At 44.6% G+C, this 24,880-nt stretch overlaps 1 protein-coding gene across 6 annotated transcripts; it reads left to right on the top strand.

The window, feature by feature from the left end:
- The first annotated feature begins 786 nt into the window (after positions 1-786).
- ZBTB1 (zinc finger and BTB domain containing 1) lies at positions 787-24,880 on the top strand. 6 transcript variants are annotated; one of them, XM_088057446.1, is made up of 4 exons: positions 1,275-1,375; positions 10,682-12,593; positions 19,396-22,138; positions 23,070-24,880. In XM_088057446.1, the coding sequence occupies exons 2-3, from the start codon at positions 10,702-10,704 to the stop codon at positions 19,397-19,399; spliced, it is 1,896 nt and encodes a 631-aa protein (XP_087913572.1). In that variant the 5' UTR covers positions 1,275-1,375; positions 10,682-10,701; the 3' UTR covers positions 19,400-22,138; positions 23,070-24,880. The 6 variants fall into 6 exon arrangements, with proteins under 6 accessions (XP_087913571.1, XP_087913572.1, XP_014105347.1 ...); XM_014249872.2 differs by lacking the exon at positions 19,396-22,138; XM_088057445.1 differs by lacking the exons at positions 1,275-1,375; positions 19,396-22,138; positions 23,070-24,880 and adding an exon at positions 787-901 and having other exon boundaries at positions 10,682-19,367.

The following is a 24,880-nucleotide window of genomic DNA, read 5'->3' as shown; positions in this document are numbered from 1 at the left end:
AGTTGGAAAATCCCCAGAGAGACTCAGAAGGAAGAGCTGATCTTCCATTTGGAAACTAGGATTGTGTTAATTTGGTTTGTCCTGTTTGCTTACACGGAGGAGGGACGCTTCAGGAAAACCTCTGGTGTCACTGAATCCATGCCAGGGATGGATACTGGGACATTTTAACATTCTGGCATTTTATTTTGTTGCCTTTTTTGTTACTTTTGCCATTTTCAAATTTGAAAATAAATCTCTTAGTTTTGCTATGATTAAGTTTGCCCTTTTGGCTTGTCAGATTCTTAGAGGGATCTCAGTGGCAGCAACACAAAAACAATGGTATCTCCAGAAATTGAATGATGGAGCTGTGCGGATTAAACACTTACAATGCTTGTGCTGAATGACAAATGCCACTTTAGGGATGGAAAAGTCAAGTGGCAAGACCTGGAGGAAAGCCTGACCTGGCTTATGTTTTCTCTCAGATTTGCGGCAGATAGTAGGGGGGCCGGAAATCCCACTTACTCACATGGGATAGTTCCGGAGGAGCTGGATGTTGTCAGACAGGAGAGGTCCAGACACTGGTGGGAAGAGGGTCTGGGACAGCTCCTGGAAGGATGAAAAAAAGCGCTGTCCTCGGGATCTGTGACAGAGCGTGGCGGTGGCTGCCAGCCCTGTGCTCCTGCATCACCGCGAAGCTCCAGGAGGGAGGGCGGAGGTATTAACGTGTGAAATTGCAGCGAGAAGGAAACACTTTCTCACGCAGCTTGCAGTGGTTTTCTCGCAGTTGAACCGTCCCACGCGGGGGCCGTGGGGCACTCCATCGCCGGACACCCACACGGGTGACCGGAGCCTCCCCGTTAGCACCGGCCACGGCTGGTTCGGGCGGAAAGCAGAGACTCCCCGTTCCCTGCGGCGAGCCCGGGTGCGCGGGGAAGGGGCGGACTGCGGGGGCCGGGAGAGAGCAGCGAGGCGGGACAGCCCGGCCGCGGGGTCCCGGTGGGCGCCCGCCGGCGGACGCTGCCCCGCCGCGGGTCCGGGGGGCTCCGCCGGAGGACGGGGAGGGGCCGGGCTGAGGGGGCTCCGGCAGCGCCAGCCCGCGCCGCGCCGCGTCCCCGGCGGCATGGGAGGAGAGCGGAGCGCGGCAGGGAGCCGCCCGCCGGGCCCCGGCATTGGCGGCGGCGCAGCAGCGCTGGCAGCGGCGGCGCCGGGAGCCGCGGCCGCCGAGGGGAGGGGTCCGGCTCCGTGCGGTCGCGGCGGAGCCGGCGCTGCGGCAGCGGCAGCGCGGCGGGGCGGAAGTCCTTTGTTGCAGCCGCGGCGGCAGCGGCAGCAGCAGCAGCGGCGGGAGCGGCGCGGACACAGCTCCCCGTCGGCGGCCGCCGCCTCTCCCCGCGCCGCGGTAGGGGGGCCCCGGGGGCCGCCGCCGGGACCCGGGGAGGAGGAGGGGGGAGGCGGCCGCAGCTCCGCCGGCGGCGGGAGGTGGGAAGTGCCGAGCGGCGGCGTGGCCCGGCGCGGCCCGCCATAGTGGCGGCGGCGCTGCCAGGTAGGGGCTTTCCAGCCGCGGCCGGTCCGTGGCGGGCGCGGTGACCTTGCGCCCGGCGGCCGGGCAGGGCACGGCGCGGAGCGGAGCGGCGCCGCTGGGGCCGAGCGGGGGGGCCGCGGTGGCGGCTCCGGCTCGCTCTTTCCCTCCCTCCTGCCCTCCCTCCTTCTCTCCGGGGGTCGCGGTGTGCGCGCTCCACCTGCGGGGCGGGGGTCGGGGGATGCCGCGCCGGGGAGCGAGAAGCGGCCTAGGGAGGTGCAGGGGCGAGAGGCGGGGAAGGGAAGGGCACCGCGCCGCCCGCGTGGCTCCGGGGCTCGAAGTCGCGGTAAACATCTCGAGTGCCGCTATCGCGCCTGGCCCCGGCCCCCGCGGTGGGTCCCGCCGCTTCTCTTCCTTTTGTCGTCTCAAAATAAACGCCCTAAAACTTTGAGCGAGTTGCGGTAGTTTAGCGAAAACCGGAGCGGAGCTGCAGCCCGGAGGGAATGCTCCACCCTGCCAGGCGGGAGACTTGGGTTTCACTCGGGGCTGGCAGTGCGCTGGATCGCCGTGGAGGCGACTGGAAAGGAAGGGGAATACTTTTGTCACATAAAAAACAAGCCCTGTGCCGCTCTGGGAGGGGTGTCGAAAGTCTCGGTCTTCAAAGGACTCCTCTTTTCTGCTCGGATAGAGAGGTAGTTGAAGAGAGTAGAGGAAATGGGACTGAAAACGCTGTGAGTTTGAGGCTGGGGTTTTATTCCTCTCTATTTTCCAGGATTTTTTTGCAACTCAGTTTCTCAAGTTTACCCTGTTTCAGCTGATACAGGAGTGCCGGTTCCCCTTGACACGTAGGCGTTGGTAAACGGGTGGCATGGCTTGGATGCTGCTTAATATTTGGGTGTTTACTGCTAGGTTGTCATTTGCTTGCATTATTTCCCTCACGCTTGAGTATCGCAAGGTACAGCACGCACTGCAAAACTAGCCGGGGTTGCAACAGTGCGGTATTCCTTAGGCATTTAATTACACTAAACAAACATTCCTTTAATTAAAGGTGTTTGTTTAACATTCCTCATTACAGCTCTTGGAAAAACCCACAGAGCAGCCGTGAGCAGGGGGATGCGGGCTTCTCGTTTATGCCGAATTACAAGTTAAGCTTTCATGGCGAGCGGGGGAGAGGCGTTGGGACCATATGGCCGTGGGGAAAACCGGCCAAACGCGAGCGGTTGCAGAGATTTTCCTCGGCAGCAGCAGCACAACGAGTTGACAAGATTGTGGAGAGATTTTTGGATGACTGGCCAGAAAACCTGAGGGGCAACAAGTAGTATTAGTTGCACTCTGCTGATGTTTGAGGTTGCAGGGAACCAGCAGGCACCCACTGTTGGGGGGTGGATGCAGGTAATGAAGATGTGGGTTGGTGCTGCGTGGGAAGCTCAGAGAAGTAATAGAAGCCACTTCTTCCTAGTAGCCAGAAAGTTTTGTGTGGAATAAGATCACAGACTTAACAGATGCTTCAGCTCTGCTTGCACAAGTCTTTCCCTTCATCAGACTCAACCACTGTTGTCACTGGCACAGGAATTAGCAGTGATTACATTGAGAGTGCTCATGCCAACCAGGGATTTGGGTTTTTAGATGCTTTCTTACTAGAATGTGAGCGGCTGTTTCTTTCACAGATTTCTGTTCTCGCTGACAGTGGAAAGCCCTGAAAATCCAGGATGGAAAAGCCGCAATAGCTATTTACCTGCTGGATAGAAATAGAATAGCTGCTCAGAACTGAGATAGCGAAAGTTTCCTGATAAAAGCCCGGTGTCCTTTCTCTTATTTGTTACAGCTGGGCCTCTTACTAGAGTTGTTCTGGACCTTACACACATGTAGAGTGAGAAGCCATGTGTTCATTTTTCAGTTTGGGCAGTGGCTCTCCAGCAGTTGGGTTATTCAGCCCTGCCTTTGATTGGGAATGGTAAACACCCTCACCCAAGAGTTCTGCTGCGGACACAGTGTGTGGGCACAACAGCTGACATAATTTGCATGAGGACCGTTTATATCCTCAAGTTGGTCTGGTAAGTTACTGCAGAACTTCAGAATTCACTGGCTGTTGCATTTTCTCCCCCATATTAGACCTATTTAATTGGATGGAGACCTTAGTATCTTTATAATTATTTTTAGTATGCTGAAAGTAAAATGCAAAACATGTAAGACCAAGAAGAGTCAAGAAAACCCATAGCTTGATCTGTGTGTCACAAGTTACTGTGCTTCATGCATGTGCATCCAGCAACTTGTTACACCAAAATGCAACCTGTACTTAGCCAAGGATCTTTTCCTGGCAGGCACCTGGGACTTCATCTGAGGGTCTCAAGATGTAATTTAACCACCAAGATGCCTCCAGAAGTTGAAAGGTGGTGTAACTCGGAGAGCTGAGATGAAAAAGCTCATCTTTCTGCTGTAAAATAAATTGGGTGTCATAGTTTTTTTCCCCACTAATTGTTTCTTTTAAACATATCATTACCGTGTTGCCTGACAACTGCCAGATAAAAGATAACTGTGACTTTCTAGAGTCAACCTTTGTGGCTAGCAAGTTACTTTAAAGAACTGTATAAAGTCTCTCTAGGACTTCTACTCTCTAGATCTCATCTAAAGTTGTTTGAAGTTGAGAAGGGGCTTTAGCACAAACTCAGTTTTCTTATTTTTTTTCCTGTCAAGCTGTATTCCTTGTCTTTCAAAGAGTGTTCTTGACCTAAGACCACGTAATATATCTTAACTAATTTTCAGTTAGCAGTTGAGAAGCATAACTTGCTAAAATTTGACGTCTGTTTCTCATTTGTGGGCTTGGATGCTGAATCAGCAGAGATCTGCTGGCTGAGCAGTGGAGAACAGAGCATCCAGGAGCTCTGACAGCTCATACTGGAGGCTTTGGAGCATCTTCCCTTCCCCTGGTTCAAATCTAGCCCAAGTGCCATGAAACTTATTCCTGTGCATTGTCCAGGAGTCTGTTTAAAATGAGTTGATTCAGCCATCGGGATGTGTCTGAAGATTAGTATCTGCATCATTGGAATCATCTTCCCAACTGGCGTGCCTGAAAGGCAGGCAATCGGAAGGACTGTGAGAGGAGGATAAATTATACCTTTAGTCCTTCATAGCCTGAATAATGGAGCTTAATTACATTTTCCCTGGCAGTACATGGAATTCCCATAGCTGTTTTAATTTATGATCAAGGCTATGCTTGCAATGCAGACTGATCCATACTTGCTGTTGAGGTGGACAATTGTCACCAAGTTCTTTGCTGCTTTTTCAGTGTTTGTGTAAACTGAGGCACCAGAGCAATCTGTGGCTTCCTATTGAGTATATCTAGGTAAAAGATGTAGCCTGTCAACAGCTCTGCGGTCAGTGCAGTAGCCAAACACATAAACTTCTTGGCCATTGTGTGAAGAATTTATACATGTTCTGTAGGATTTTCTGCAGCATGTCTATGCTGTCATTTAGGAATCCAGGCTTTTTGGTAGATCTGACCCACAATGGCAAAATTAGGGGGAAGAGTTCTTGGGAACCCACACCAGGGTGGGGTTTGGAGACAGATGGCGATGGGGGATTTGCTTTCTGATCCTCGTGTTCTTGTTCTTTGGATAACTGGGCGTTGTTTGCTTGAGGTTTTCCAGTCTCATTTTCTATTAGCACCAAATTCTCCACTCATTTATTACACTTTTGTCCAGCGTGTTCTTGGTTTCCAAAGAAAAGCAGCCAGTAACTAAGCATGTAAGCGCTATGTTTTTGCCTGCTCAGCAGTGGAAATGCTGGGTTTTGAAAACCACCTACTAATTTTAGGAGCCGAAAGGCTCCTGAATTCTGAACCTTGTGGTATGTTTGTTTTAAAGACAGAGAAGTTAGCAAAAGAACTTCACTACTTCTTTGCTTGAGGACTTTTTTTATTTCTTTTGTTTTAAAATATCTCAGAAAACTTTGAGTGTGAGGAAATGAAGGTATGGAGCTGTAGTAAATACCTGTTTTTTCTTGTTAGCAGACTTAAAAACAACATCATTAGTTAGTGTAGTAGTACAGCTTAACCTTGTTCATGGTCACATCTTAACAGTATCTAAGTGGTACCTCAAAAGAAAAGTCTGGTGGCAGACAAGCAGCTTGAATCAAAGCATGGCTGTGTAAAAGTAAATATTTACTAGGAGAATAAAATGCATATGGAGACTTGGAGTTTGAAAATCAGAGTGAAAATAGCCAAGTCAAATAGTTTCAATTTTCATTTTCATATCAGATGCTTTTCTAGCACATTTTTCCAGAACACCTCTGCATCATTTAGTATTACTTATAATGTCACCTGTGGTGCCTTTACCACACAAATCAGTCACTGCTGGAGTGACTTGGGTTCTTTGTGGACTTGTGAGGTTGGTGCCTCCAGGATTTGGATGCTTCACAATATACTAGTCCACTGGGTAAGTGGCTGGTGCTTCTCTGTTTGAAAAAGAGGATCAGAAACAATTAAGAGCTTTGGAATGACAAACTCACCTCCACGGAGCTTTAATTTTCCAAGATACTCGGTTTTTAATAGAGGATAGCTCCCACTGGCCTCAGTTGCCACCAGTGATGTTTACCTGTGTGAATAAATTTGACATCCAAAAAATGCAAGCCAGGCTTATTGAAAAAAAACAAAACAGAAAGGTTGAAGTTGCTTGTCCTGGCATTGACAGCAATGGGATGATGTTCTCCAAGCAGTGTTCATTGCTGTGAGACCCTCCTTGTCCTCCACCTCTCATTCACTTCACATCCTCCAAATGCTTGGCCACATGAGCAGGGATCATGTCCTGTACTACTCAGATCTAGAGGATGTGCTGAGTAAGAGAAATTTTGGTAAGAGGGGTGGAAGAATATACAATGATACATACATAATATATGTATATACCTTGAATTTTCTGTAAAAAAAATGTTTTCATTCTAATACCTGCTCTTTTTTCTAAAGCAACTTCAAAAATAGTTTGCAGTACTGATCCACCCACATGAGTGATAAATGCAGACTGCTGCCATTTTAGCAATTAAAGTAACAAAATAATGACAAATTATCATTTTCTGAGAGCTTGCTCTTGTTGGGAAGGAGTTTGTCAGCAAGCCTGTCACGCTTGTTGATAGCAAAGGGATGGCAGGATTGGGAATTTGGGGTGCAGTTCCTGCTCTGAAGGCATGAATGCTGTAATTGTTTTCCACCCATCCCCCAGAAAGAGCTTGTCTGTGTTTTTTACCCCTTCTGCCCTAGGCCATGCAGCCTGGCTCTTCCCAGCCCCTTGTCCAAATGGCTTCTTCCCTCCACCATTTAGACCCTCATTGCACCCATTTTTAATTCCCACTGCTGCTTCCTAATCCCAGTGCCCTTCTCTTGGCTCAGCACTGTGCTCCCAGCCAGCCCTTTTCTTCTCTCCAGATTTCCAGAGGGTTTCCATCACATCCTTTTTACATTTCCCAGTCTCCCTGTGTTTTCCCTCCATCTCCTCTTGGCTCTGGCTCTCCCTCAGCCAGAACTGGGCATCTTCTCCATCAGCTACCACAGGGGAAGCCGAGACCCCCGTGGTGACTCATGCTGTGGAGCAGTCTCCAGGAGGCTTTGCTGTCAGCTGTGACATTGTGGAGGTGGCACATAGAATCATGGAATGGTTTGGGTTGGAAAGGATCTTTAAATGCCATCTAGTCCAACCCCCCTGCAAAGAGCAGGGATATCAACAAAGGCTGCTCAGAGCCCAATCCAGCCTGGCCTTGAATTTTCCAGGGATGGGGGCATCCACCACCTCTCTGGGCAACCTCTGCCAGTGTCTCAACACCCTCATAATAAAAAAAAATTCTTCCCTCTATCTGAATCAACCCTTTTGTAGTTTAAAACCATGGCAGAATTCTTTGCAAAAGGGGATTTCACTGTGGATGGCTCAGGCAGACCACTGTGTACTAAGCAGCTGCAAGAGGATGAAATGTTCTCAGCAAGGCTGTAATCTGAAGTTTTAATAACTAACAAAAGTCTTAAGTGTGAATAAACTGATAATTTGTATCTTCTCCCCCTGGAGCATATAGCCTGGCCAAATTCAGGCAGATTTTTATATTGTGACAACATATCTAAGACATAAGGCTTTCTCCCACATGTGTCTCCTCAAAGATTTTGGAAGAGAAACTTTTATATGAAAAAATAATAATCTGCATACATGAAAGCTTTTTCTTAGCCTCATTTTTGGAACCGTTTTGGCTGAGCTTTTCTGTGGAAGAGGTTAAAAAAGTAATCAGTCCAAGGTTTCAGAAGAAAGTTTTGCCATTGCTGGTTGAAATGTGTCAAAGTTTGAAATAGCCTGACACACTCTCATGGTGGGAAGTTACATCCAGCAGGTTAATACAGCATCCGGAGGGAGGATGCCAAGGCTTTCATTAACATGAATAACCTTATACACTCTGTTTTAATACCAGCATGTAGGACTACTGTGGTAGAGACCACGGACATGTCAAATCCAAAACCTTGCCACCCTGCTCAAGCAGCCTCATGCTCCACCCTTTTTTCCTTGGGTGGTGGCATTGCCAGTAGGTCCTTGTTGCATGTCAGGATCCACGTGCTGAAAGCTTTGCAGTTCATCTGTCACGAGGAATACCTTTTACCATTTTCAAAGAAGAAGACTTGAAAAAGACGAGTTTGTGTGCTGTCACTCATTGTTCCCACCATCTGTAAATGACCCCATCTGCAGGTGCCTGCAGATAGTTTGTGATCACCTGTTTTGTACAGGCTTGCTGCTTGTATTGCTGTTTTTCTGTAGGAGGATACAATGGAGTATATATCTAGTGTAAAAAAACCACAGTTAAATAAAACATTTATAACTTGCCACTTTATGAGGATGGGGAAGTTAACATGAGCTGTCCTGAGCCTTTTCTTGTCATGTTGGCAGCTCATACCAAGAGACCAGTGGTGCCTTAGATGGCATCATCTCATTTTCTCGTTGGTTTTCACTCTTAGAATGTGGAAGTTGAAGTTAATTCTTTATCATTATGCAGCTGCCATTCTTAATACAATAGATTGAGTTACATTTAAGCACCTAATGAATTGCCTCAAATCCAAAACACGTTACCACTTGGAAGAATATGAAGTGCACTTTCATTATTACTTGATGTCAAGAGCTTTGCTGTTTTTCACAGAAACATCTGAAATCACCCAGTGACACAGACAATAATCAGTTTCTGTAAAAAGATGTGGAGTTGTTTCAGAGGTTCTCTACTTTCAAAGCCAGTGCCTTGCAAGTTAGTAAAAAGAGAGATGAATTCCGTGCAATGAGTTGCATTTCTGCAGTGGACATCACTGGGCCAAACCAATCTGAGAATTATTATGGCAGGGTGCTAGCCTGGAGTTCTGGGTGTGGAGGGTTGGGTTGAGAGGAGAGGAGCAGCTGCTGTTCAGATGCTCGTCATCAGTGTAGTTCAACCCAAATCTCAAGGTTCCTGTTGCCAGACAAGATCTGGTGCTGTTGGTGATCCATAGGAACTGTGTGAGTTGGCAGTAGGGAATATTGCTGGGTGGGGTGAGCATGTTCTTTTCTTGAGAGCTTGGGAGCTTTTCCACCGTGGCAGTCCTTTGTGGAATGAAGAACGGGGACTTAATGCTAGGTTTGCTGCTTAACAAGCCAGGCAATGCCTATGACTTGCGAATTCAACACTAATTGTGGAATTTAATTTCTCTACCCATTTTTCCCCCTAGGAGATGTAAGCTGTTAGGAAAATAAGAAGAAAAATGGAGCATTTGTGTGTGTATTGTGTTTAAATTTTGGACATTTGAAAGAGTGGTTGCAAATCAATCCATGCATTTCATGGAGTCATAAAATGCCCTTTAGTGTATATTATTTGCTAGCCTGTACTTTTTTTGTACAAACCTCTTACAGTTATTTGCATTGTTTGCAATAACCTTTCAAAATGTTAAGAATCCTCATTACTCCTTTATGTTTTTCATTTCAATTAGGGTGTTCTCTATACCCTCTTCTGGTTCCTCACCCCCTCAGCCTGTGCAGTTAGAACAGATTATGTGTATCAGTAAAGGTTTTCCAAAGTGAGTCGTGACTCGGTGTTGGCCACACTTGGTGAAGTTTGTCTTTAATCAAACGCACACCTCCTGTATGCACTGCATTTCTTCTGGATATTTTTTGTTAACATAAACCATGATGTTTTCTTTCTCTTTTCTCTTGAGGACGAGTTAGTCCTTTCACATAGAGCACCCCTCAGCATGGCAGACCTTTCTCTCCAGTCTTTTCCAAGGCTTCATTTCACCGTGGCTCCACCTCTGGCTTGCTGGCTCTCTCAGTTCTCCATTGCTGAGTTTTTCTTTGTCCGGTTTCCCATCTACGTGTTTTGGTTACATTTCAGTGCTCTGAACGAGTGGTTTTGAGAGCAGTTGGAGGCACGGCGTGCACCACTTCCTGCCTCTGCAGTCCCTGTGGCTGTCACGCAGCTCGCCTGGTCACCATCTGCAGCAGGCTCGAACGTGGGACGTGCCACCACAGCCGGGCTGTCCTCTGCTTCTGAGAAGGCGTTTGAGTTTGCAGTTCCTGGTTTGCAGGACCCCTTGCAGAGAAGGTTGAGATGGTCCCTCAGCTGCCACAAAGAGCAAAATGTATGGAGTAGCTTTGTGTGGGTGCTCTGTTGTCTCTTTATTTCCTTTAATGGGGAGGGAAAGACCAGTTTGAGCCTGGCCTGGTTTCCAGTGTGCGTTGCATCATGTGCCCGTTGGACTGACAGGTAAAAAGGCAAGTTGAGACTGAAGAGTGGTTTCTGACAGACAGTTTACCTTGTATAGATGTTGACCTGGGGCCATTGTACAGAAGTCTACCCTGTGAAGTTTTTGAAGTTCTGCATTCAGAATTCATATCTGAAAACCTTGGCTGTAGGACTTTGAGATACATGTGCTAATTTATATTCTAGCAGCTCTGATTGACATGTGTGCTGGTTATGTTTATTAGTTTACTAGTCTTGTAAGTCTAGTGGTGAGCACATGGAATTATGGATGTTTTCACTGTTTCAATATTCATAAGTAGTTACCAGCAGAGATCCCCAGACAGGAAGCTGTACCGCAGACTGGCAGAATAGGAAGATCTAGAGAGAAAAGAGATGGCAGTTCCTCCCTACATTTAAGTAGGCTTTGGGTTTTGTGCTCATGATTTAACAGATACCTTTTTCTTTATGCAGGGCTGTAATCGAAGTACAAGATGGCAAAAACCAGCCATAGCAACTATGTCCTTCAGCAGCTAAACAAGCAAAGAGAGTGGGGCTTTCTGTGCGACTGCTGCATCGCTATCGATGATATTTATTTTCAAGCACATAAAGCAGTCCTTGCTGCCTGCAGTGCCTATTTTAGGATGTTTTTTATGAACCATCAAAACACTACAGCCCAGCTGAATCTAAGCAACATGAAGATTAGCGCTGAATGCTTTGATCTTATTTTACAGTTCATGTATTTAGGAAAAATTATGACAGCCCCTGCCAATTTTGAGCAATTCAAAGTGGCCATGAACTATTTACAGCTGTATAACGTACCTGAGTGTCTAGAAGATATACAGGATACAGACTCATCTAGTTTAAAATGTTCATCTCCTGCTTCTAGCACCCAGACTAGTAAAATGATATTTGGTGTGAGAATGTATGAAGACGCACTTGCTAGAAATGGCAGCGAAGCAAACAGGTGGGGCATGGAGCCGCCAAGTTCAACGGTAAATACATCCCATAACAAAGAGCCTGAGGAAGAAACCTTGCAGCTCAACAGCTTCCCCGAGCAACTGTTTGATGTCTGCAAAAAAAGCACCACGTCCAAATTCTCTCACACGAAAGAGCGCGTGTCACACTCGCGCCGGTTTGGAAGGAGCTTCACCTGCGACAGCTGCGGGTTTAGTTTTAGCTGTGAAAAGCTACTGGATGAGCACGTGTTAACGTGCACTAACAGGCATTCCTACCAAAGTGCCAGGTACTACAGTGCTGAGAAAATAGACTTTAGTGAAAAGAACTCTACTGCTAAAATGATCTCCACACAAACAGAAAAATACAAGGGGGACTCGAATCATGCTGCGGACGATTCATCATCTCCCGTGTCAAACATCACAAGCAGAAAAAGCAGCATGGTTGCCTCTGAGACATCAGGTGAAGAAGGAAGTAGAGCCTCTGAGAGGAAGAGGATTATCATCAAGGTGGAGCCAGAGGACAATCCTACAGATGAGCTGAAGGATTTTAATATTATCAAGGTGGCAGATAAAGACTGCAATGAGTCTTCTGACAATGACGACCTAGATGATGAACAGGAAGAGCCGCTTTACAGATACTACGTTGAGGAAGAGATGAGAGAGAAGAGGAATGCTCGGAAGACTCTAAAGCCTCGTTTGTCCATGGATGAGGATGAAAGAAAGTGTTTGAAAAGTCCACGGCACCTTAACAGCAAGGCTCCTTCAGTGCAGGAAGATGCGGAGAATGCTCCCTGTGAACTTTGTGGGCTAACAATCACTGAGGAAGATTTGTCCTCTCATTATTTATCCAAACACATAGAAAATATATGTGCTTGTGGCAAGTGTGGTCAAATACTGGTCAAAGGCAAGCAGCTACAGGATCATGCACAGACCTGTGGAGAACCCCAGGATCTGACCATGAACGGGATCAGAAATTCTGAGGAGAAAATGGACTTGGAAGAAAACCCCGAGGAGCAGTCAGAAATAAGGGACATGATGTTTGCAGAGATGCTAGAGGACTTCAGGGACAGTCACTTCCCAATTAACAGCCTTCAAAAAAACCAGTTATACAAGCATTCTTCCTGTCCTTTCCGATGCCCTAATTGTGGCCAGCGTTTTGATACTGAAAACCTAGTGGTTGAACATATGTCAAACTGCCTGGAGCAAGATCTGTTCAAGAACTCCATGTTGGAAGAGAACGAGAGGGATCACAGACGTAAGCATTTCTGCAACCTTTGCGGGAAAGGATTTTATCAGCGTTGCCACTTGCGGGAACACTATACCGTTCATACCAAGGAAAAACAGTTTGTTTGTCAGACATGTGGGAAGCAGTTCTTAAGAGAGCGCCAGTTGCGGCTCCACAATGATATGCACAAAGGCATGGCCAGGTATGTCTGTTCCATTTGTGATCAAGGAAACTTCCGAAAACATGACCATGTACGGCATATGATATCTCACTTATCAGCTGGAGAGACTATATGCCAGGTCTGCTTTCAGATATTCCCAAATAATGAGCAACTGGAGCAGCACAGGGATGTTCATCTGTATACATGTGGAGTATGTGGAGCAAAATTTAATTTGAGGAAGGATATGAGATCTCACTATAATGCCAAGCATTTGAAAAGAACATAAGCATAAACATACTGTAAAGCATTAAGTTGGCAGCAGAGAGAACACCAAAGCAAAGCATAAGTATAGTAAAAAAATTTGAAAAGGAAAAAAAATTTGAAAATAAGTCTCTTTTTTATTATTTTTTTAAGACCCTCCTAACCATAGGTGTCTATTTAGGCTCATTAAGTATAAAGCTTTGAAAAGCATCATGTGTTTAATTATTACATTTTCACTGTTTCCTAATACCAGTTTCTGTTCTTAATTTTATTGTTTTACTACGTAGATATACAAATCATTATTTTTAAACTGTAGATTAAAAGCACAATGTTACCCCTTCACTGACTGCTATTAAACAGTTCTCGGATCCATGTCCGTAAGATGAGTGCTTTAATATTTCCATGTGTTGTTTCTTCATGTGAAAATTTTAGATCCCAGCGATTAATGTGCAAAGGCATAATTGTTCATAATCCCCAAATTAATTTTCAAAATGAAAAAAACCCAAACAAACCCAAACCAACAATGCCAAGAAATAATCCTTTCCGCTCTGACTCTGCTGTAGGGGCAGAGCTGTCTGTCCTGGTCCCCTGCTTCTTGGCTTTGTTGGGAGGTGCTTCCCAGGGGTGAGAGCACATAGGCTCAGTTAACCCTCGCAGGCTCGGGCTGCTGTGCACAAGGGGGAAGGGAGTTAATGACTGGCGGGATAACCGAGGGGTTCCAGCACAGTGGTTGTTTTCCAGACGAGAAGTCCTAGCAGAACTGTTCAACAGATGTTGGCCTTTCTTTCACTGTCTGTACCTCTGTGGATATATTTAACCTGCTTATCCTAACACACAAGGGAGGAGTGGCTGTGGTGGGTTGCTAGGAATGCGGTATGGCCATGTGCACTGAAGACTGCATTTTCAGCCTAGCTGTGAACTGTGCCTTGCTGCTTGCGTTGGAAAGTTAAAAGTGGGGTGGGTGTGGAGATAGTCCCATTGCTTGGGACCTTAAAGTTTTTTTGCATCTTGTTTTCATGATACTTTCTGAATGTTCTGTTTTTCAACAAGAATATAACAAGAAAAGACTGCAGAGTTTGCTTAATAAATGTATAGATATTTTATGCCTTTTAAGATTCCTTTCTGATTCTAGCAGAGCCCTAATCTATGCAGCTTGTCTCTTAATTTAATTGAATTTTAAAAAACTACTAAGTACCAGCTGACACCAATTCAGTGAGGCACTTTGGCCTTTGAGAGAGCAACTGGCTTTGACTCTTAGGCACTAATTGTCTAAATGTTTGTTAAGTGTGTGATTTGCGATGGGGTGGAGGAAAGGATCCCAATACGTAATTGTGGAGAAAACAGTTAAAACCTAGTTGTACTTTCTCCCAGCAGATCTCACTTTATCAGAGAGGGTGGTTATGCTATTTCCTGCTGAGCTATGGAGGGAGAAAATTTAGATCAGCAGTTAAGGCAGTTGGATTAGATGATCATTGCAGGTCCCTTCCAACTGAAATGTTCTATCACCTCATGTGCCAGTGGTGGGGTTGAGAATAGGAGCCAGGAGCTGACGGTCTAGTCCAGGGTTTTCATATGCTTGTTTCTGTCAGAGTTGAGTTTCATTCCTAATTTCTTGGGGATTATGAGGTGTATTGAGTTTTAATTTCAGACTATTCAGAGGAGTGAATAAATTTCAGAATCTCCACTTTAACTGTTAAAAGCAGTGTGAGTTGCCTTGCATTTATTCAGTTTTAAATGTGCATTAGGATTTCTCTTGGTTGGCAGACATGTGCAGTTCTGCAGTGATGGAGAAAGCTCCCCCACTGGCCCTTGGTCCTGAGAGCAGCTGTTCAGAGGCACCAGCTGCTTTGGGTGCAGTTTAGTGGGCTTTTAGTGTTTTGCTTTAACTGATCAGTCCTTTGTTTTCTTATATGATGCTGAAGTCAACTGAGTCCTCGATAGCACTGGGGCCAAAAGAGCACAGGCATGAATACACTCCAGCACCCCATAGCTGGGGGATTCACACACTGCACAGTGATTCTCTGACATGCAGGTTATCCCTCACAGCATCAGCTGGATTGGGAAAAGCAGTCAAGGGAAGTGAAAGAGAACTGGAGAGCACTGGGGGAGCTGGCAGGAGGGTCTCCTGGCACCAGAGGAGTGGGAAGAGTGAGTGGGAGAAGAGATCCTGAGTGGGAGGGAGTGGCAAAGGCGGGCAGGCAGGATTAGAACTGTGCAGTGGGAAGCAAATCCCAAAGGTGGCATGGAGGGGGTGGCTGGAGGAGTGGATAAAATGTCCCGGCTGTGAGACCGGAGTGAGGATGACTCAGCTTGGCTGGGGAGCTGTGGGCCTGAGCCATGAGCTCACGGACGCGGGTTGCGTACCAAGCACGGCCAGCCCCGCTGCCCACAGCGCTGTGGGGACACAGCACAGCCCAGATTAATGACCTTGTTGAAAAGCAGGAGGTGACCTTTGCCATGTAAGGGATCAGTCCTGAATTCGGTGAAGGGCTAAGGGTGATTTATAGAGCTTCCTGCTCAGGATCAGGAGCCCTTGTTTACAGCCTATTGGTATGAACTTGACCCAAAAATGTTTCTTAAAAAATGTGACTTCCTAGTGTAAGTAGACCTGCCAACTACAGAAGTTAAATGGAGAAGCTGGGAATGATGGTATTTACGTGTACTATCTAACTTTATAAACACCCTGAGTACCTCTGTTTTTCACTTACAAGCTGTGTTGTAGTAGGCTTTCAAAGTAAAGTTTGTTAAACCTTTCCAACTGAACTTGAATTGATGTTTTTTCCTGTTCTAGTGAAACAAAACCCAGTGCCTTGGAGTTCACATGTATGAAAGTCTGTGCTAAGGCTCACAAAGAGCATGAATTGCACTGCAGGGGAGCTTAAAAGTGGATCTACTTACATGTAGGCAGAAAAAATCAGAATGACTGAAGTAGTCTGAGAAGTGATCAAGGGGAGTATAGGAGAACATAAACAAGTCAGCCTGGCTTGCAAGTAGATGGGTATTTAAATAGATGAGTATTTAAGATGACATGTAAAAGCCTGCAGGGTAACAGCATGGGACTGTTAGAGAAAAGGTCTGGAGTGACAGGAGAAATTTGGCTGCTATGAAAGAGGAGAAGGTCTGGGTGCTGAGGCAGCCTGGGGCTGGCCACTCCTGAATGTTCTCCCCAGAATGGGACAACATCTGCAGGAGAATGAAATGATGGTGTTTCAGTGCTCCTACCATGACAAAAATGATTTAATGATTTAGTGGAGACAGAACAAAAGCAGACATGCAAAAAAATCAACAGCAGTTATCCTAGAAGTTTTGCTGTTACTTGAAAGATTGTGAAGGGGAAGCGAAAATACTGTATTTGTGAGTTATTTTCCTCTAATTTGTACTTTTCTGTTGCCATAACATTGTTCTTTTGCATCTCCTTAGTGAATGTTAGCATGTAAAAGCACTTAAGGATCTTTAAAACTGGAGGGGTAAGCATTGTGCAAGGCGTAGCCAGAAAGAAAAAGGTTTTCTGGATGCCATAAGTTATATTTTTAAGTGATTTGCTATTATTATTTTTGGAGGACCTCTCTGTGTTCTGTTGTTTTTCTCATTTTGGCAGTGCTATGGGCTGCAATCCTGAGAATTTATAAGTGGCCAGCCTAGCTCTTAGCTTCCAAGATTTACTGAAAGTTAAAAAGAGGGAATTCATGAAGACCTGGTATGAGCTTTAAAATATCACAAAAGCTGTTGAGCTTCTTTTTCAGTTTCAGAGGAGATGTTTGTTTCAGAGGAGATGTTTAAAATGTTAATATATATACTTGTAAATGCTTCCTGCTGACTTGTTAGTTCAAAGAGTATTTACATTTGTGTATAATGATATTTGTAGCAAACAGGTCTGTGGAGAAATCTTGATTTCAATAAATAGAGTATCATGGTATTCTAAGAATTTATGCTTTAATTAGGGGACTTCTCAATGTAATATTTTCGGCTGATGTAAAACATATAATTCAGCATATTTTTAATTCAAAGCTGAAGACAGAAAATATATTGCCCTGGAGGATGTATTAAAAATACATTGTCATAAAAGAGAATAGTTTGACTACACGATTGTATTTGAATACTCTAGTGCCAAACCATCAAGAGTCTCAGAGCTGTTGGTGAGGACACAAATTTGCTCCTGGAGGCTGTGCCACCTTGAGCCCTGGCAGCCCTTTACTTCTCCCTGTTAGATTCAGCCCTCCTCTCCCCTGTGTGCCACCCTCTCCATTGTCAAAAAGCATGGATCTATGTAGCTTCACAATGAACTGAACCAAACAACGAGCTTTTTCTATTCCCTGTGGGGCTGGCTTTTGGCTGGATCAGTTCCCCACTGTGCTTCCCTCTCCATCTCTGTGTCAGACCTTGTGCAAGCACAATAGAAGGGGTGGCATGAGAGGAGGAATGAGTGGCTGGGAGGGGGCTCGTTTGCTTAAATGAGCTGTACCAGAACTCAGAGCATGTCCCAAATTTAACTCGGTCTCTGTCTCCCCCAAGCATCCTCATGGAAGCTGAACTCTTACATTCATCTCCTATTTCCTGATAAGGAAAAAGGCAGCCCAACCTCTTACAAATGAAACACATCTCTGCTATCTGCCCTCTTTGTGAGAACTGGAAACCTTCCTGCATTCAGCTCATCCCACAAAAATGCTCTGGAGCTTTCTTAGTGTTTCTTGAAGCAGACTGGGTAGTGCTCCGTGCCACTGGGTTTGTGTGGTTGGCCTGGCTGGAGGCCAGGAATGAGCTGGGCCCCTTGTCTGGCCAAACACCAGGAATGGCTCCCACCTTCCTCTGGCCTTCCTGCCCTCCAGCTGTGGACCCAGATGCAGCTGTGGATCTCCTCTGCTGCCCTGTGCCCCTCACTTTTCACAGTCAGGGGAGACAGTTGTCTCGTTTTTGGTCTAATGCTGAAAGTTTGGGGTAATTCCATGTGTAAGTTAAGCTGATGCTGGCAGTATCTATTACTATCCCTGTGTGCTTCTACCTTTTAAGTGTTCATCAGTCTCAGAGGGTTAAAAATCAAATCTTCTGACTTCCCTAATTCTCAGCTGGTTTGATGCTACAAGATGAAGCATGACTAATTTGACTTTATAAAGTCTGCTGAAGGCTAGAAATTAGGAACATGTTTTCAAAAGCTGACATTTCTGTAGTTCTCAGCTATAAACCAGTTTTGTGTATTTTCTTCCAACTTCCAAAAAACTCCTAAAATATTGCTGTGCAGTGTATTCTTGCAGTGTGAGTAGGCTGAGATTTTGTAGGGGAAAGATGCCAAAAATCAGGACACATTTTATAAATTGTCTTTTGCTACTTTTACAGTCACTTCCACAATTCAGGAATTAATTGTGATCTTATTTTCTTAATGCAGAAAGACAAATCTTACAAATCTCAATTTGTAACAGGGCAGTAGAGCTCATGACTCAGGAATCACTTCATCATGACTATAAATATTCAGCCCTGAAACAAATAGCCCATGTTCCTTTTCATGTACTTGAATGGCCAGTGTCAGCTTCACAGGAGAAATGCTGTCAGATCTTTATTTGGGTTATTTTTGCCCTCAAATATCTTGTAGGGTGGGGATTTTTTTATTAATTTAAGACATAAGAAAACTATGTTGTGTGTCATGCTTTTAGAAAAATGGTTTTCAATAACTCATGCAGATTCCCTGTGTAATAGTGGTTAGAAATAGATTTTAAAGTTCCATATTGATATATTAAAGGAAACATAACAGAACTGTGAAATGAGAAATCCTCAGATGGCCAGGCTTTGACCCTCTCTTTTGTGTAGCCAGCATGGCACACCTCACCCCAGCAACCTTGAGGTTCAGACATGGTCAGGATCTTTGATTCTCCTGCAAGAAAATGAAAAGGTTTAATCCTTTCCTGTGCCTTCTGGCATACTGAAAACCATAGTAAATCTTCCTGCAGCTACAACCACAAAAGCAATGCTGCATCTAGAATTTCCGGTGGGAGGAAAAAAAAAAGAAATGGTTCAAGAACTTCTCCCTCTGACCAAGTTCTGCTGCATTTATTGCTTTCACTCAAACTCATGTGTGATTTGCATCAGTGAGATTTTGGGGTGTACTTCTTTTTGTCTGCAAGTAAGACATGACTTCAGATAAATATCTTGTAGTTCTGTAGACATCCCAAGACTCCTGACAGGAAATGAGAGCATCTCTTATAGGCCTCAAAATCCTGGAAGCTTTGTAGATTGTAGGAAATCCACTGGAAATCAGGACAGTTGTAAATCCTTAGTTTCTCAACTTGTCTGTCAGGCAAAGTGCCACCAGTGTCAGCAATTGCCAAGATCTCTGCAGCAGCCGTGTTGCCAACACAAAAGATGCAAAAATCAGTCTTTCCCCTTCTCTTTTCCCTCTCCCCTGATGACAAGGTTGCTATTTTAAAAACACATCCTTTTGGCTCTTTTATTTGCCTTCTGTTTTGTGAAAGGAAGATTTGCTTTCTTTCTGTTTTAAAGCAATGACTAGGGCTAAGAAGTTGCCTTTTTTAATAGTTCTCACATGTTCAGTTGAACCTACACAACTCAGTAATACCTGTTCTCTCCTTTTTAGGTAACCATCCCACTACATTGCGGGTGGTCACCAGAGGGACTTCTGCTTCTGACTCCCCAGAAAATGAAAGGGAAAAATAACATACTGTCCTTCTCTCCATGGCAAAAGCCCCAAAGACCATGAAAGTTTGTGGAAATGCAGATAAGCTGACTAAAAATAGAGTTTGCTGAATACCATAAATTGCTTCTGGTTTTGGCAGCAGATACACCAGACTTCTGGTATTGGTTACGCTCCTCTTACACAAGTTGTTGTTAGGGCTTTTATTTAGGATGCTAAAGATGGTGCCCTGGTTTCTTCCCTGCCTGTGGGTTTTCTACTGGTACCTACTGGTACAGAGTCACAGCTTCCAAACTACTGAGATTCTGGTTTCTAGCCATTGGTTATTGAATTACTTATACAAATCAGAAACATTTTAAGAGACAAAATCTAAAGTATCCCTCCTTTGGGAAAAGGATAGATACAGTAATATTGTAGGAAGAGGAAATACAGGGTGGGATCCTTTGGAACTGATGAAGAAATTGTCTTAGTATGTCCCACAGCCCAGGAGAGAGCTCAGATGTCTGAGCTACATTGTTATCAGGTGAATTAAATAGAAGTTGTGTACACTTACATATGCTGTAAAATATGACACTTAATGCTCTGCATGCCTGGAACTCTGAGGGTTAGCCCCACCTAGTCAGCTTTCAGATGGATTGTGTTTCACTTAGATTTTACTGACACAGTCAGTTCTGCCAGAAAACAGAGGTCCTGATGTACAGTAACTTAAAAACTGGAAAATAACTCAGTCAAGACACAAGAGATTTTACAGTAATTGTTACAGTTCTTTCAGCTTTAGTTTGTTGTTCAAAGAGTTAAGTAGTTCAAAGGCAGTTTCCTTTGGAGAATGTTTATTTGATCAAGTTCAGTGTGGCTTAGACCCCAAATAGAAATACCAACTTCAAACAGAGCACTACTATGAGAGAAGGAATAGTCTGTGGCCTTCCAGACCTCACAAGCTATGTTGGTTTGTTACACAGAGTAAAAAAATGTCCTTTAGAACAGATATACATTAACTCAGTGTATTTCACACACCACATCTTTTATCTCCCATCTGCTTCTCTCCCTGGTCCTTTGAGCCATTACAAAGTGACTGAGATCCTGAATGAACTACAGACTCCTCAGTGAGAAGCATATACAGTGTGGTTGGACCATCCAAGCTATTTAGGTTATTAGAGAATGTTCGAGGAGCTGCTGCTCCTGTTTACTAAGTCTGAAATAACTACCTCCTTTGGATTTTGGAACAGTGCTTATCTTTGCTTCTTGGTTCCCTTTACATTTCAGGAAGCAGGGTGGGGAAGAGCCCAGTGGGTGCTTCTCTTAGATGGAGCCTGGAAAATCTTGACTGAGGCGCATTGTTTTGTTTCTTCAGGTCCTTAGCTGGCTGAATCTTCAGATTTCTAATAAATGTACTAAGCCTTAAAAAAGCATTATTAATGCATGATGAGGTACACCAAGTTCAGCCACTGAACATGAGAGTGGAACCCATGCAAATGCTGTTAGTGCAGGAGCCTGATATCGGGCCAAATCTGGAAAGTCATCTTTGATCTGTCTCCAGATCCTCCTTTTATTTGTAAACATCCAGCTAATCACAGACTTCCTCTGACTTTGATGAAGTGGAAGGAGCCGCATCCTCTGCGAACTCTGGGCAGGGCTGGAATTCTGCAGAGGCTCAGGATGCGGGGATGGGGGTTCCAGCGCCATCTCGTGGCTCGCTGGGAACGCGCCTGTCCCTATTCCCGGGGCTGGAATGCTCCAGTGTGCTGGGAGGAGGGTGAAGCAGATCCTCCCGCAGCTGTGCATCCCCAAACAGCTTCTGTGCTTAGGGCAGCTGGGCGATTTTAGAGTCTGCGAGGAGGGCACAACGTTTTATCTCTGATCTCCCTTCCTGTGGGCTGCAGGCGCTCGGCAGTGCCGGCAGCTCTGTGTGTGCTACACCCCACCACAGTTGGCACTGATTAGCAGTGTTTCTGCTGTCTCATCGGAAAAATGTGATTTAATATTCACAGGCAGCCCACCTTCCCGCACTCAGAGGTGGTCCCACGCAGCACAGCCGATGTATTTGAGGGGGGTGGTGGAATGAAGCTCAGTCGTGTGTGTGAGTTGTCTATGATTTGCAAATGACAGAGATTTTGGATTGCAAAGTGCAGGCCGGCATGGTAATGAACAGCCATGGTAAACATCGATGTTGCTTGGGGAAAAGCAGTGCTCACATGCATACTGTAGTTGGAACACTCTTTTTTGTTAGTTTACCAAAAAAAAAAAAAAAAAAGAAAGAAAGAAAGAAAAAAAAATGATACGTCCTGACTTCTGAGCTTCTAGCATGTAAGAGTTACTTTGCAATAACAGCACCAGTATAGTGAATTCCCCTCCAGGATTTTAAGAATGTGGTAGGCAGACACATGGCCTGTCAGAACCAGCAGCACTTTGAAGGTAGCAGTTTGCCCAAGACCTGTTTCCCCTGTTCACATCACCCTCATGGCACAAAACAAAAATCTTTTGTCCCAGCTGGCCTTTTTGTCCACCTTAAGTATGTGACATGGCATAGAGGGCAGATGAGGTACCAGACAAGCCTGAACCTGGCACATGCAGTGAGTGAGGGCCTGGCCACGGTGCACACCGAGGTGTGGAGCATCACTTGAGGCTTTCCTCTCAAAGGTGTGCCAGGAAATTCAGCCCTGAGCTGGCCTTGAGGATGCTTTGGCAGGTAAGTAATACAAAGAGCTGCTAAACCTGGCTTCATGTGCCGCCTCTGCAGTGTAGACACAACCACTTGGGCCAGGGCTGTCACAGCCTCATAGAAACACCAAGTTTACCCAGAAGTGGCTATACTTTGTACAATGTGATTCACATATCCAGAGAAAGAAGTCATTGTGCAAAAAAAATTCCCAACAACCCTGAGGATTGTCCTCCAAACTTACATCCATGCATTTCCAGTTTCTTGATTGTTGCTGTCGGACACAAAGGTGCTCATATTTGTCATGAACTAGTGTGGTTGAAAGAGACTTAAAGAAATTGTAAATAAATATAATTTATCTGCATTTAACCTAAAATAAGAATTTGGGGTGTGTGTGGAGGTGTGTGTGTTGAGTAAATGCATAACAGTTACCTCTGAGTTGGGCAAGATAAAAAAGCCCACAACCAAAAGTACAGTCAAATATGAAGCAGTGAGAAGTATTCCAGGGTGGGGGTGTTCCAAGCTATGAGTGGCTGAAGGGAAATAATACTTGTGCGATTTTTTGAGCATCCAGTAAGCCAAGTCATAAACCACTGCTGGAAAGTAACACATACAGTATGAAAAATATTTCTGGGAGGCTTGGGAAGTGAAGTTTTTCTTCAGCAAATCTGTAGCTGTTTTGAAAAAGAAGGCAAAGGAAAAAGAAGCAAAAGTTTCTGAAACAAGATGACAACATTGTTTAAGGTCCTGTTCTGGTGGGGTAAGGGTTCAAGGAAATGTATGGCTTTTTAAAAGAGTTCCTGACTCTGGTGGGTGCTCTGAATATAACTGAAGGATGGGTATTTAGAGCAAAACCACACATGGTGAGGTGGGAGGGACCACATCGTGCTAGCAAATACAGTACTGCAGTGCGGGCTTCTGACTTTTAATATTTTTCTTGCATTTCTTTTCTGCATGGCAGTAGTGAAATAGGGACTTCTAAGCTTCTGAACAACTGAGAGAACCAGATTTGGAGAAGACATGAGGAAGAACTGGTCGACAAAAGATTTCATAAAAACTCAGAACCTCGTGTGCCAGATCTGAATTGGCACCACCTTTGCTTTTTTGACATACTGCAGCAGTCGCAAAAGGCACCAAAGCAGTCAAATTAGAGCATGCAGTAAAAGTTGTTTTGGACTCTTCTATGTATTATAAATCCTACTTCCTTGTGACTATTACTTACAGCTGTAAAAAACAAATTCCAAGTCTTTCATGGAGCAGACAGCCAAAAGAGGCAGATGCCAGGTGTTAAGGGCTGCACTGAGATGAATTTGCAAAATTTCTATTCACATGCTGGAGTGCTCCTTTCTTGAAATGAGGCTTCTTAGAGTTGCTGTCAAAAACTCTGTAGATTTTTTAGTTCAAACATTACAAGTGTATACTCACGCACAATGCTAAACTATCAATTGTTTAAAAAATAAATAAAAAAAAAGAGTAAGAGGTGAAAACAAAAAAAATCTTAAAAACTGAGGACTGAGGGTCCCTGAGGAAGGACAGGATGGTGAGAGATCCAGCTGACTTGATTTCCCCTGCTGCCATGATCATCATTTGCAAGCTGAAGAGGACCTTCCACGGAGCACTGTGCTTGTATGTGGAGAGTAAAGAAATGGTGCTCTGGTCTTTTAAAAAGAATGGTGAAAATTTTTTACCAACAAGGAGATGAGTAAATGTGAAATAATCTTCACAGGGCACAGGGTGCACCTTGTTCTGGAGCTAAGCCTTGCAAAAGCTGGCTTGAAGAAGAGAATCAGGCATTCATGTTCAGATTTGAGCATTTTAGGAATGCTAATGTTTCCAGCTAAATTAATGGAGGGGAGGCGGAAAACCTTAACCAAAAAAGCAATAAGGCAGTAAATTTTCCAAATTAGGGCAAGCATGAATTATAAAAATATCAATTTCTTCTGCTTCCCCTCAGACAACAGTGGATCAAATTAAGACATGTAAACAGACTAAACATGCTGATTATATTCTGCTGTAGTTACTAATTCTACTCATGATTATAAAAGGATGTTTCATTGTTCACTATAACTGTTATCTCAAGAAGAGTCTGTCTATAATTTTATTTATAATTGGCATCATTTTCATTACTGTTGTTACAAAGTGTGTACAATATTGTCTGTATTGCAGCTTGTATAGGGCATGTGTCTGTGCTTGCTTTACTCTTTTTGAGTTTATAAAGTTACTATACAAATGCAAGAAAAGATGTTCAGATATCTTTGAATGTGGTTGCTCAATCTAATTAAGTAGCCCCCAGTGTTTCAGCATATAGATGTTGAAGGTGTCAGCCCTATTAACACATAACACCTTAAACATAAATGTAGGTATTTGAAAAGCCTCCAGTGCAGCACTGGAATGCTGACACTTCAGTCCCAGTGGCTGTATGGAGCGAAGGGGAGGATGGTGAATATCAAAGCTGGATACCACTGGGGACTCTTCAGGGAGAAGGCACAAGATATCTGAGAGCAAATGAGATGTCCTTTCTATAGAAAACATGAAGGACCTTAAGAGTAGGACCACCACAAAGCAGAGGAGAGAAGGGAATACATTTATAGCATCGCCTTCAACAGTATACAAAGCGTAGGACATCTAGAACAGGCTGCAACTGTTCTGTAACTTAGCTATTCCAGTCTATGCAGAGTATCAGTAAAGACATTCCAGGTTAGTTATCATCATCTTTAAAGCTTATTCTGTGCTTTGCAACAGTATCTTTAATAAAATACTCTTACAAATCTG

Source organism: Pseudopodoces humilis, chromosome 7 (assembly GCF_049639895.1).
Source record: "Pseudopodoces humilis isolate 2021_Gansu_Grassland_sample_001 chromosome 7, ASM4963989v1, whole genome shotgun sequence".
Lineage (NCBI taxonomy): Eukaryota > Metazoa > Chordata > Aves > Passeriformes > Paridae > Pseudopodoces > Pseudopodoces humilis.
This window is presented reverse-complemented; position numbering and strand designations above follow the sequence as displayed.